The 15,178-nt window shown below is 35.8% G+C and overlaps 1 protein-coding gene across 1 annotated transcript in view; it reads right to left on the bottom strand.

Moving 5' to 3' along the window:
- The window catches only part of LOC126299346 (NACHT and WD repeat domain-containing protein 2), a 287,406-nt gene that overhangs the window by 98,993 nt on the left and 173,235 nt on the right, over nucleotides 1–15,178 (bottom strand). Inside the window, exon 18 of the mRNA XM_049991201.1 lies at nucleotides 9,394–9,606. Coding sequence (XP_049847158.1) covers nucleotides 9,394–9,606 — 213 coding nt within the window. The remainder of the gene's footprint in view (nucleotides 1–9,393; nucleotides 9,607–15,178) is intronic.

A 15,178-nucleotide genomic window follows, 5' to 3' on the forward strand; every position in this document is an offset into this window, starting at 1 on the left:
GTATTCAGGTAGCGTTAGCCTTACTTGGGGTGACATTGTCCCACATGTTCAAATCTACTCACAGAAAGCCAAAATTGCAATGATCCCATGTTAAACTAACCAAACATCGATTGTGTATTTAATAGATCATTACTAAGCAGTGAAGTAAACAATTAAAAGAGATAAATTGTCAAAGAAAATACTAATTACTTTATTTTGCCAGGTCAATCATTTTCAAAGCATAAGACAATTTAAATGTTAACAAAATGGATTACACGAAGCTATGCAGTTGAGGAGCAGAAAATAGCTTGTTCTTAGAAAATTTTGGGTTGGTTTATTTTGTACAGCCTCCAATAACACATCGCCTCAGTTAAGAATGTTAAATAGTCACTTTTTTCTGTAGCTGTTAAGATTGTGTCTTCTACCATGTCAGCTTCATTTTTGTTCATTGCCACAGTTTCAAGAAGCTTTTGTCTGTTTAGGGAGACAATCCCAAGCCTTTGAATCTTGAGATAAGGTTTTGGACAATGGCCTCTTTTAGGCTGTTCAGTAGTTAATGAAACACTTGTCAGCATGATGGGAAAGGATTTTGTTTCAAATGGTAAGTCCTGGTAGGTAACAACATAAACAAAATTTCAGTCTTCTGGTGAAACTTTTTTTTTATTTTCACCCAAATGAAAATTATGAATTTCATATTTTACACCTCAGTCTAAACCTCTTATAAAAATTAAAATGACTTCTTTAACAGACTAACAGATGAAAGCTGGATCATCACTATTCTGCCTCAACTAAAAAGCCTTTCACATAACAAGTGCCTATGTGGCAGCAGATTCTTGAACTACAGAAATGGTGGAAAAACAGTGCAGCTAGTGCTGCTACCTATTGTTTAACATAAGATATATGGATATTCATTGAAGTATGTGCAATACAAGGCATAGTAACTTGGTTTTCATCTGGGTGAATGTTACCTGCAAAGGGCTAATGTTAACTCAACTGATGATTTCAAGAAATATCACAAGAAATAACTATAAAACTGTGGCTGTTTCATCGAGGAATCTGAAAAATTTTCATTACAATAAATCAAGATCTACAAGAGAAGTGTCAAACAAAAGAAGTTTCTGATGGACAAGAAGAAATGAGAATACAAGAAATCTTGCATTATAAATGAATTGCACATGTTTAAGCCCTTCATAATGAAATAACAATGATCAGAATGTAAGCAGTGTTATGTACCCTATACTTTAAAACATACAAAAATATAAATAAATGTTTGTCACTGACATTAAGTAAGAGGTAAAAAAATAAAAAATCTGAGATTGTGTATCCTTAGTGGCAATATTAGGTTAACACCTAATGTTAGGAACAGTTCTGGTCTGTTCATTTCATAACAGAAAAAAGTTTACCAGGATAGTCTGAAACATGATCAAAGTTGATCAAGTCACATAGATTTGAGTGATTATTGGTTTAGTTAATGTTCATGATTCCACTTCCTAGTGACTACCAAAGACTAACAAACCAATAATCTGACTTTAAGGTGATTACTAAGATATAAGTCACACAAAACACATTGTGTTATGCAGTGAGCACTCATTGAGATATAACCAACTATTCGGTACTTGTTATGTCATCTTTCCACTTTCCATACAGAAGTGACCTAATACGGCAGCAATGTAATAAGATGCAATGATACACCACAACGCATACAATATATATTTCACTGGTGATACAATTATTTCTATATATCAGTAATACACATTAGGTTAGTCCATGACAACAATTAAAATGGCAATTACAACTTAACTCAAGACAAAAGTTGAATAAAATTATATAATTTAGAGGCAGATAAATATTAAAATGTGAGGAATTATTTGTGTATAACAACAGGGCTAAACAATCACCTATCAACACATCATGAGAAGGAGTTATAAAAACTCATCAAAAGACATTAATTAAAGATAATTTCATATAATACAATGTAAAGCACTAAAAAAATGTAACTGGAGTAAAAGATGAGCTATGACGGGTGTTAAAAATTATGTTGCTGTATATAAGAAATGTTTACAGAGGGCAAGCCCTACATTTTGCCACATTTGTGGCAACCAGTGAAAGACCAAGGGGTGCATAATAGGATTTATAGTCAGAATTTCACCATGTGCAATGAGTATGAGCATGAAAACAATATTGCAACCACAATAGGCAAGTCAGAACAAGTAAATAATAATAAAGACCCTACAGTCCATGACGTGACACAGAAATGATGCACAGATGATATTTCTTTTAACAAAACAAAAACTGATGTCAGTAACTATCAAAATAGTCTTTACAACCCTGTGAGTCTTTCACAAGAGATACTTCCACTCAATGCAATTACAGATTGGCATGAGGCATGTTATAGGAAAACAACTGCTCATTGTAGTGATAAGGGAATTCCATCCACTACAGCAGAAAAACAAACAAACAAACATGCATTAAATGACTTAAGATGTTGCTGTACAACCAAAAATGCCTTATAAGGCAGCACTCCAGACACCTGCAGAGAAAGAAAGACCAATACCCCAATCACCTGCCATGAAATTCAAGTGCCAGAGACAGAAAATAATCTGATAATAAGCACTGGTGAGGAACAAGGAGTGCTATATGGAGTGAAAATGGTGCAACAACTAAAAATCTAAACAAATATCTTGACAAAATATTTCCATGTTATACCAATTATCACTAGAAACTAAGTGTGTAAATAGTAGTTTCAAGATCAATGTTGATTTCCATCTTAAGGACAAGCTAATGATTTGCCATATGGCCCAAGAAAGTTGGACTAAAGCATTTGTTTATTCTGGACATCAACCAGTGCCCCGGTAAAATAGGTTTGAAATAAAACATCAGGGCCACAGAATATCATACAGAAAGGATGTTAGTGTTGACAGTAATATGGCTTTCAGCATAGCAAGTGTTAATGTGCAGTGTTTAAGAAGAAAGGTGAAACTTTTATCATTCTTTATAGAAGATGTGAAACCAGATGTTTTATGTATCTGTGAGCAATGGTTGACAGAAGCAGAAGGTGGCTGTTACAGATCTTTCAAATATTTTAGATATGGTAAATGAATGGTATCAAACTACTACAACTCACGGTGGTGTGACAAGGTATGTAAAAAAAAAAAAAAAAAAAAAAAGTAGTGTAAAGGGAATCAATTTTAAATTTTTTTGTGCAGATCTGAATCTTGAAGTGGCTCTCATTGTTAACTCTGTGTGCCATTCAACAGAAGGTACCTATGAAAACTTTATTGCATGGATGGAGAACTGTTCATCTTACTTTCCATGCCTTAAGTCTAAAACTGCATTGTATGGTGATCCCATCATATATATAGGTGGTGGAAGGGGTAAAGAAAGGCTCTTTGTGAGCTTAATAAATAGCTATGGGATGCTTGTAGCAAATTTTTCTCCAACAATGAGTGATACCTGGTGAGACACAGTTACCACCAATTTCAGTACATGGAATTATAATATCATTGTAGTTGAACCTATGATTGCACATCACAGCACATTAGTAATGGAACTGAGTAGGAAGAACAAAAGTAAATTGTAGCTATTCATATGGTAATCAAGTCATACATTCAGTAAAAGGATTATTGAAGAAGAGAGACTAAATGACCTAAAAGCAGCATTGTCTGGTGTAAACTGGCAGCATGAAATTGCAGAAATGGGGACCAGTGACTCATTTGAATGTCTGTTCCAAAGCTTATGGGTGAAATTTAATGACATATTCCTAATAATCTCTGAGAATAACCTATTAAAGGGAAGATTTGGTATAAACCTGAGCTAGATAGATTAAAATGCAGTGTCATAATGATCAGGGACCGGATGAAGACGGCTTTAGATCTTCCAATTACAGACTTACTCCATTCTAACTACTTAAGAGCCAAGAGAATTTACACAAAGGAAGTAGAGGATGCAAATACAAAATACAATTACAGGTATATTAAAGAGGCTCGCAATCCATGTAAAGCAACTTGGAATCTGGTAAATGGACACAGAAGAAAGCCTAACTCTGCATTAAATTCATATAGTTCTGATGTCTTCATCCAGTACTTAGAACAGTGAAAAATACTATAAGTGAAATACCATACATGGGATTAGATCCTAAAATTCATATAGGAAATTTACACTGTTGCACAATTAAAAAGTGGAATGGAGTGCACCCTAAAACACAGTAAAAAAACAGTGAATTCATATAAGCACTCAGAGAATGCAGATATCTATGACATGTACTGCACAATCCTGAAGAATATCATTTACCATTTACCATTAACCATAGTAATAAATAAATGTTTATCCTTTGGGGTTATTACAGAATTCCAAAAAACTGGCACAGACAGTACCAGTCTACAAAAAAGGGGACCAGTTCAAAGTGTCAAGTTTTACACCAATTTTAGTTACAGTTATGGAGTCTGGGTTGAAACACCAGATAATAAGTTACTTTGAAGATAGTAAAATCTTTCGGGACACATAGCACAATTTTTAAAAGGAAAGCCAAAAATTATAGCAGCACTGAATTTAATTCCAAAGGTAAGACAGGGGTTCAAGGACAGAAAAAGTGACCTCAGCAAGGCATTTGACTGTATCCTGCACAAGATACTGCTCAATAAGCTAAAATGTTAGGTTGGAGATATTGTTCTGGTAACTCTTCAGTCTTATTTTGAAAACTGAAGGCAGGTAGTATTAGTCCATGGATCAATTTTCCAAGAACAAAAGCTGGAGTGTAGCACACTCCATGGATATGTCATAAGACCTCTCCTTTCCCTATTATTGTCAATGATGTATGTTATAATAACTACTTTTACATTTTGATGATGACACAACCTTTTTTATTTAAGGAAAATCTGCTGTACAGCTTTCCTAGAAACAGATGTGCTCTTTAAAAAAAAATTAAAAAGTAGTTTATCAAAAAGAAAAAAGAAACAGTATATTCTTTTTACAGATAGACAATTGGATTTCATATCATATGATTTATTTTATTTGCATTTGGAAGTTTCAGCATTGCTGTCTTCTGCATCTTGGGACTGGGTTGACAATTTATCCTGCCCAATATCAGACTGGGTCCATGCAAATGCTGTCAGTGGTCAACGTTGAAGTTTCAACGGCTTTCTTCTCAGTCTACAATAATGGATGATGATGTCATTAACATGTTGTGATTAACTTCTCAATCAAACAACTGGATGATGCTACACTGGCAGTATTGGGAAATAGATTAAATTTTGCCCCTACACCCAGGAATGTTCCCATTACAGAATTCATTTCCGCCATTGAACAAGTAGTGTCCAGGTTTCCCGATCATCTGGCTGATATTGTATCAGGTGCCACCCCTCACAATGTAACCTCCCTGCATGAAGGAGCTGTGATCCGGTCCATCAGAGAAGACCAGAATTTATTAATTGTACCAGTGGACAAGGGCAAGGCAATGGTTCTTCTTTCATGAGATGATTATGTGGGTAAAATGGATCTTTTGTATGCAGACTTGGCATACCAAAGATTACAGAACGATCCGAATTAAACTATAAAATACAAGACACTTTCACTTTTGAAGAAGAGTTCATTATCTGACAATGTTCTTAAAGGATTTCAAACTGGTGCTCCAGTCCCACCAAGATTACACAGTTTGCCTAAGGTACACAAGCAAGAAGTTCCTCTTTGGCCTATTGTTAGCAATTTAGGTACTCCTACTTGCAACATAGCCAAGTATTAACATCCATTCTCAGCCCTCATGTCGGAAAATGTGAACATTATGTTTCCAATTCTCTTGTTTTTATTCAGTGTTTGAAGTCTTAGTGTCTCAGTCCCATGGATTTGCTCATTAGCTTTGATGGTGTGTCACTTTTTACCAGAGTTCCTCTCAAAGATTCTTTGCAGTTAACTGATGAAAAATTGGTTGAAGGAACAACTAAGCTTTGTCACCACATGGTGATGTGTCAATGTGTTTTTTATTTAATGACAAATACTTTGAACAAACTGATGGAGTGAGTATGTGAAATCCATTATCCCCCATAGTTGCCCATTTGTTTATGGAAGATTTTGAGGACATGGCATTGAAGATGGTGTTCTTGAACCCAACTTGTTTTTTGAGACATGTCAGCAATGTGTTTATGGTATGGCCACATGGGAGGGATGCTCTGAATCATTTTCTAGATCATTTTAATTGTCTGCATCCCAATATTAAATTCATAATGGAAGTTGAAAAGGATGGAAAACTTCCATTTTTATGTGTCTTAGCCTACTGGAGGTAAGAGGAGATACAAGGGCGCAGTTTTTCTTGTAAGTCCACACATACAAACCAATACCTTCATGCATCAAGTTACCATCCAGTGTACCAATGCAACGCACACAAACCAATACCTTCATGCATCAAGTTACCATCCAGTGTACCAATGCAATGGGGTCCTACATACACTGGTAAGAACGGCTTACACCATCCCAGATGCAGATAGTTTGACACAAGAACTAGATCATCTAAAAGCTGTGTTCAAGCAGAATGATTAAGTCAACAATCAGATCTGTCATGCTCTACAGATTGGACCTATGTGGGAACCAACTGAAGATACAAGCAGATCAGGGCATTCCTACTTTTTGTGGGAGGCACATCTTCAAGAATAGGAAGAATTTTAAATAAATTTGATATTAAAAGTGTACTCTGTCTGCCAGCTAAGACTAGAGCTCTGCTGGGCTCAGTGAAGGACAATTTGCATTTGAGGAAGCCCAACATCTACAAAATTCCTTGCCATTGCTGGAAAGCCTGTATTGGACAAATGATTGGTACGGTCCAGGATCGATGCTCGGAGCACCATCGCCACATGCGTTTATTTCAGCCAGAAAAATCTGCAGTTGCAGACATTGTCTTACTGAAGGACATAAAATGTCATATGATGAGACACATGGGGTTGCCCTGTGTCATGTTACTGGTACTGCGTATTGAAAGAAGCCATTGAAATCTGGCTGTCTGACACTAATACAAACAGAGATGAGGGGTATCCTTTAAGCAAGAGTTGTAATCCTGTTTTGTTTGATAATAAAAAAGCAACAGTCTACATTTTCGCCACCAAAAGCTGTCAATAGTGTTTTATATCAATTTATCATTTCTACAAGTTTTCACCACTGGTGCACTGTTGTGCCTTGTGCTAGAGGGCAGTTATATCTGCATACAAGTGGTGGACCTACAGGCAGTGTATAAAGGAGCTGCCACAATGTGTTTGATTTCAGTTCTGGTGAGTTAGTGTGACACCTTACTCACCTGGAAATGGTGGCCAGGTGGACTGCTGAAATATTGTGTCATGATGATGATATGCTCCAGCTGGAGACCTGACATGAATATCATCGATTACTATGCAGCTGTTGAAGCAAGTCACCAACAAAGATTTTCTGTCAATGTTTAAGCCAGCATTACTGGTAACTGTTTGGTAGGGCCTCAGTAACTTCCACCCAGGATCTATGAACAAAGCTATCATAATTTCATAGAGAATGTTGTACCTGATCTCTTAGCAGATGTGCCTCTAGCTGTGTGACAAAACATGTACTTCATGCACAATGGAGCAACTCCTCATTTTAGTCGCAATGTCCGTTGGCTTCTAAATAAGAGATCTGCTTAAAGATGGATACATAGAGATCGACCAATCACCTGGTCTTCATGTTCTCTGGACCTAAACCCATTGGATTATTACTTATGGGGGCATTTCAAAGCTCTTGTGTATGGAACACAAGTACAAGATATTCCAAGTCTCCATACCCATGTTATGCAAGGCTGCAAAACCCTATGCAATACTCCAGGTATACATCAGCACATCTGAGATTCACTACAATGTCAGGTTGATTCATGTATCAATGCCCACAGAGGCATATTAAACATCTCCTGCAAGAAAGAGTTGTACGTGGTATACTAGTGTGTTCTGTTCATGTGTATTTTCCATAATCAATGAGTTGGAGAAAATGCGTTGTAACATGATGGAAACAGACGGTTTCAAGACCCATGTTTATATAACATAATTTCTTCATCTACAGGTGAGGAACGTGTTGTACAATTTGTGCCATACATTTTTCTTACACACTGTATTATTATGACATCTGCTACAAGAGGAATGTTGAAATATTTATACGAAGCTGTCAACTGTCTGGAACACAAGATAGTTTTCCAATGGTTGCTCAAAAAATGTTCAACACACTGCCTTGACAAGTGGAATTTCTGCTGCCTGGATTATTCAAAAGAAAAACTGCACAGGACTTGAAATGCCACCCATGAAACTCTATTTGACAATTTTTAAACAGCGACCCAAGTGACTGAACTAAATGATATTGTCCTTATTGTGAAAAATATTCTTTATGTGTTATTTGAAAAATTGCAAACAACACATATGTATATGTGTTTTGTGCTGTCTGTCCAGCCATGACTACTAAATGATGCAGATATAGTAATAAAGTAATAAAGACACCAATTCTGCTGGAGAGAGCAGGACTGACAGACCTGTTAAGCACACACACCTGAGCAAAGTTATTGTGTTTGCTGTACTAACAGTGAAAGCAAACTGTTAATGTTTTGCATGCACAATGGGCAATGGAAGACTGACAGACAAAAGATGCCTAGAGAACCCAAGATATCCTTGGTGATCCTGGCCTTTGAGTTAATCAAGTGACTAACTGATGTTCTGACTGATGACCAACTGACTTACACCCAACAAATCTCAGATAACTGACCATGCAGGTTAGCTGAGGATGACATCAGCTGTGAGTATGACAATAATGGCTAGTATGGCTGAGCACAAGTAGTAGAAGAAGGATCATGGTATGCTCAGTCTTCAAGCTGATCAAGTTCTTGGGCTACCAGCTTAGGGCTGATCTTCTTCCAGCAGAACCTAACACAAAGGCTCAGAACTCAAAGCAGTATAAAATATCTACAAGTAAAGCATCACATTCATTTTCTAGTTCACCCCATAAGTTAAGATTAATTTAGCTTTCTAAGTTTATATAATTATATTACATACTTCTGATGAAATACCAGTGCCATACTATAAATTATAGCAGTGTCCTATTTACTGTTTATTTGTTATGAGTTTCCTATACATATAACTAGTTATTTAAAACTGTATAAACCATGAGAGCAAAATTCTAATTCTGATACAACATCCTTACTGATAGTTTTCTCATATGTCTTATAACTTTTTGGATATGAACTCTTGAATGACAATCTAACGTTTCTTTAATTAAAGTGATTTTGCTGTAAATACTTGACTGAATCTTAAAGTTAATCTTATACACAAAAATAGCCTCAGAAAGGTGCTGTAAGGTCAGCCATTTCACTTTAATCATCTTCTATATTACGTATAAGGAATTTTATCAGTTGTAATCTATTGCTAACACATAATTTATATTTACACAAACCTGGTTGTTGTTAGTAAATGCTGCAGCAAAACGATTATCAGGGCTCAAAATCATTTGTTGCATTATTCCTTGTATTCCTGGGTTCACTTCTCTTGTAAGATCACTTGTTGACAAATCCCAAGTGATAAACTTATTTGAAATTGAGACAATGTACCGAAAGTCAGATGTTAAACAAAATCCAAACACTGCAAACTGGTGGCCCTCTAGAGAATACTGTAACACAATCACATAAAGCCAGATATAACTAAGTATCCTTCTACATCACCATAGCAAAAGATTGCACATTTCAAATTATCATTAATGGAATAAGCAAATGACAATATAACAAGAGATAAATTGTGATATAATAATGTCTGAGCAGTAAATAAGAGAACAATTTTGTTTTTGGAAATTAGTGGTAACAATATTAAATACATTATATTCAATTAAAATAATTTTACTCATGGCCCCATTTGATTAGAAATTTATATATAAAGACACTCTGGACAAATTTATCTGTCACATAAATAATGTTAGTAAAATGCTCTAGTTGCTGTTACTGCCATGGTCTTCATCCAGAGACTGGTTTGATGCAGCTCTCCATGCTATTCTGTGCAAGTCTCTTCATCTCCAAATAACTACTGTAACCTACATCCTTCTGAATCTGCTTAACAGTGCATTCATCTCTTGTTCTTCCTCTATGATTTTTACCCTCCACACTTCCCTCCAATACCAAATTAGTGATCCATTGATGCCTCAGAACATGTCGTACCAACCAGTCCCTTCTTCTAGTTAACTTGTGCCACAAATTCCTCTTCTCCCAAATTCTATTCAGTACCTCCTCATTAGTTACATGATCTACCCATCTATTCTGCAGCATTCTTCTGTAGCACCACATTTTGAAAGCTTCTATTCTCTTCTGTCTACAATTTTTATCATCTATGTTTCACTTTCATACATGGCTACACTCCATACAAATACTTTCAGAAAAATCTTCCTAACATTTAACTCTGTAATCAATGTTAACAAATTTCTCTTTTTTAGAAATGCCAGCCTAGATTTAATATTCTCTCTACTTTGACCATCATCAGTTATTTTGCACCCCAAATAGCAAAACTCATCTACTACTTTAAGTGTCTCATTTCCTAATCTAATTCCCTCGGCATCACCTGATTTAATTTGAGTACATTCTGTTATCCTCATTTTGGTTTTGTTAATGTTCATCTTATATCCTATTTTCAAGACACTGTCCACTCCATTCAGCTGCTCTTCCAGGTCCTTTGCTGTCTCTAATAAAATTACAATCTTGTTGGCAAACCTCAAAGTTTGTATTTCTTCTCCATTGATTTTAATTCCTACTCTATCTTCCTTTTCTGTTGTTTCCTTTACTGCTTGCTCAATATACAGATTGAATAACATTGGAGATAGGCTATAACCCTATCTCACTCCCTTCTCAACCACTGCCATCTGGTTTCTGTAAAAATTGTGAATAGCCTTTCGTTCCCTATATTTTACACCTACCACATTCAGAATTTGAAAAGAGTATTCCAGTCAAACTTGTCAAAAGCTTTCTCTAAGTATACAAATGCTAGAAATGTAAGTTTGCCTTTCCTTAACTTGTCTTCTAAGGTAAGTTGTAGGGTCAGCATTGCCTCGCATGTTCCCACACAGAATCCAAACTGATTTTCCTTGTGGTCAACTTCTACCAGTTTTTCCAATTGTTTGTAAATAATTCATGTTAGTATTTTGCAACCATGACTTATTACACTGATAGTTCAGTAATTTTCACACCTGTCAACACCCGCCTTCCATTTGCTAGTCGACTGTATTTTCTGGTCAATAAAGGGTATTGAATGGATTGTTGGTCTTGATCCTAGGGCAAAAAGCCTGCTGATATGTGAATGATAGCTTGTCCAAGCTAAGAAGACCTAAACACATATAGTAAATTTTAGTTGATGTTCAAAACACAAGGAATCAGCAAGATAAATTATGTATCCTGCAATTGATAACAAAAGCTGGCCTCACTTGCTTCAACACAGTCTCCAAAACTCCCAAAACTTTATCTATGAATAAACTGAAATCACAACAGCAAAATTCATCAAATGTAAATTATATTGTGCAGTGAAAAAGTTTAAGAGAATCATAACAAAGTAAACATTATAACAAATCTGATGTTAAACAGTATAAAATGATAAACTTTGTCTGCATAAAATATTAATCTGTGTTATATGTTATAAACAATGAATACTAACTAAATCCTTCTAGGTGAATAATAATACTGGAGCAAGTTATCTCATTTACTAAATTTAAGGGTAGAACAAGGTTAATTATATTTTTTCCTACTGTAAAAACCAAAACAAAAGAACAACTGAGAGGAGGGAAAGACTACACATGTATAGTAATTGATAACCTAACAAGACTACTGGGTCATGGCAAATGGTAGGCACTTCTAGGAATTCACACAGTTCAGACAGGGCAACAGTTTGAAAAACTCAAGTTTTATGCACTGGATACACCAAATGGAAATAACACTTAGATAATTAAAAATATTTACAATAAAAAGTGCATGTCACAAAATACAAAAGTAACACATCGCAACATGGGAATGAAATTATAATGTGTATATACAACTCAATGCCTAGCACTAAATTATAAATTACATGAACTATAAGTGTTAGAGAGAAGAATTATGAGGATAATCTTTGGTTCAATAAAAAGCATAGAATCCTGCAAATTAAGAATCAGTCATAACATACATCAGGCCACAGAAAAATAACAAAAACAAAAATGAAAATAAGACATATTTTTTTGGATTGATACACAGTGGGTGAACATGAGCTAACAAAAATTATCCTCACATATATCTGAGACAAAAAATTAATACCTAATAAGTTGTACATGAGAAGCTCAAAAAGATTCAGAAATACAAAACATAAAAGAAGAAGAAGCAACAAAAGTAACTGTTCCCAGAGATGAGTGTTGAAATAAGAAGAATTTCAAGATAGAGAAGGTAAGAGATCAGTAGGGAAAAAAGAAAAGAAGACACATGACGAGAAGAAGACAGAATATTGGATCAATACAAAACAACAAATGGGAAGGGAATTAAATTATCACATAGTCCTTTGCTGGACATAATGAAAAAAGTTAGGAATATTATTTGGGTGACATAGTATCCAGTATCTGTTTTTTGTTTTAGGAATGAAGCAGACAATTTTGAAAAAAAAAAAAGAAACATCACGTACATTCAGACATTTTAAAAATAAAGAAAGGTATTTTAAAAGTTGTGAAAATGATGTTTCTTGTCACCCTTCTGATTGAGTCTGCTACATCTCAACAGGTAGTCATATTATTAATAACAGAGAAATTTGATCACTGTTCTGTCATTTGTGAACATCACAACACACTCAACATTTGTTAGGGTTCTTTGAAAGGCAAAACAGAATACATATAGATGTCAGATGGTCAGGTATGAGCATCAGTGAAGTGAAGAAAATCATGATGAAAATATGTGATGTACTGAAAGAAACAGTAGCTTTTAGTTTAGTGTTTAACATTGTTGGAACACACAATGTTTAGCCATCTATGCCTCATAGTAAGACATTTTGTAAAACATCAAACATGATGTGTAAGTGTCAGAGGTTTGCTTATAATGGTGAATGTACATGTGCAGCAAAAATGATTGAAGTGGTGACAGAGCAAAATGCAGTTTGCTGTACTTGCAGTAAGACATATCATTCTAGCCTCATAACCAGCCTCATAACTCACACTGCTCACTTTTAGAGGCTATTAATGCCTTGATCAAAATCATCTAATATCTGATGTGTCTACCAGCATATTATCCACTTTGTATAGAAGCTCTCAGAAAGTTAAGTAAGGAGTTTCCACAACAATTATTTCTCCTCACAGATTTCCATGCTCATTATGCTCTTTGGCACTCTGTAAAAATCTGTTGCAAGACAAAATCCCACAATTGTATACTGTGGTGAAGTCATGAAAAGAGAAGGCTAGACTACTAGCCCACAAACACATAGCTGTGTAATCCCTTGTTTTCAATATATACGTTAGAATCTGATTTGTCTTCAATGAAGAACATAGTTACTGCTCCTGAGAGAGTTCACTACAGCATGCTGTTGCAATTGGATCTACAATAAAAAGATATTCTCCTGCAATGTTTCAGTAAGACCTGGTCAGTAAAAGTTTCCGTGCTCCTAAAGGAAGTGTATCCTGATCTCTTTCCTAAAATGAGGGCAATATGTCAAATGTGCAAGTAGTTTTACAGTTTTATTTTTATCAGCTGTGTAAGACACACACTTTAGTTCATGAACAATAGCCAACTTGTGTTGATTCTACAAAAATAAGTCTTAAAAATTGCTTCCAGAATGGTTTCAAAAGTTACCATTCTATTCTGGATAAATTCATGCTGCTGCAGGCAGATATACAAGAGTCTTCCTTGATATGTAACACCTCATGAAAATACTCTTTGACCTGCTGGTAAAGGCACCACTTTGTGATATATAAATTTATGTCAGCACCACAATTGGAGGGTTGTCCATTGTGATACTTCTTCAATTATCAACATGTCAGCTAAAGGGTCAGAAATAACTTGTCACATATTTTTTTGATAAGAAGTGTTCCTTATGGAAAAGTTTAAAGTGTTACTCTGTCTGTTGTACCATTAAATATCAGAAGCATTCAAAAATAAATGAGCCAAAGACTGTGAAATGAAAACTGCTGAAGGGTTCGTAATGTCATTGCCTACAGTAGAAGGTGGGTGCCTGTAAGAGCACTGAGGTCCCAAACTCTCCACTAGACAGATTTTGGCACATACCCACATGCTGACAGAGTGAGAGGTTGCACACATCAATAGACCACTGCACTTAGTCACACAGAAACTGATGAAATGGAGGCTTCAAAAGAAGACCATAGATGTGTAGTGCTTTTCCTGAGAGCAAAAAGAGGTCTGGGAATGGAAATTCACCATAGAATGATACAAGTGCATGAAGAGAACTGCACGTCCATTGGTAGGGTCAAGGTGAGGCACAAGCAATTCAAAGAAAGATGGATGTCAGTCGCCAGTGACACACAATCTGGAATGCCTCACTGTATTATAGATATGAGTGTCCGATAAATGGTTGCCCTCATTGAAGACCAATGAGTTACGGTGGTTGCCATTGCCCAAGAGGTCGAAGTGGGCATCAGAATTGAAACAGATGTGCAATGCTCTCCATATACTTGGACCAGTCTTCAATTAATTACCATTCCCTACACTCCCACTGTAAGGAAATGCACTACATCCATTTGCTCTTCATTTGAAGCCCCCATTTCCTTGTTTTAAGTAATACCGAGTGCCGTGGCGGGTTGACACATGCATGTGCACAAACATTTCCCCTGCCTGTAACTTCAAGATCTGTCTTCTTAACAAATTTACTTAATTTGACACTAATCATAATGCAGTCCTGAATGAAACAGAGCAGTTGAAATGTGACTGAGGCCTGAACTTGCTATTTGCTTAAGTTCCCTGAGTATTGTGCTGTTCATTCAGCAAACAAAACTGTTGAGAACATGCAATACAGTCGTTACCAACAATGAAATATAGGAAGAGTACTTACCACAGCACAGTGCATCATTCATCAGCACACAGTTACCAACCTCTTAAGACACAATGTATGTATCAGTGGGGAAACAGAAGATTGGCTGTGACTTATAATAAACTTCACAAGAAATCCATCAGTCCAGCAGTCAGGAAGCAGAAATAAGTTATTCTCACCCATTTATGGAGTATGTTACACATGGCTTCATGCCTTTG

The sequence above is a fragment of the Schistocerca gregaria genome, chromosome X, assembly GCF_023897955.1.
Source record: "Schistocerca gregaria isolate iqSchGreg1 chromosome X, iqSchGreg1.2, whole genome shotgun sequence".
Classification (NCBI taxonomy): Eukaryota; Metazoa; Arthropoda; class Insecta; order Orthoptera; family Acrididae; genus Schistocerca; species Schistocerca gregaria.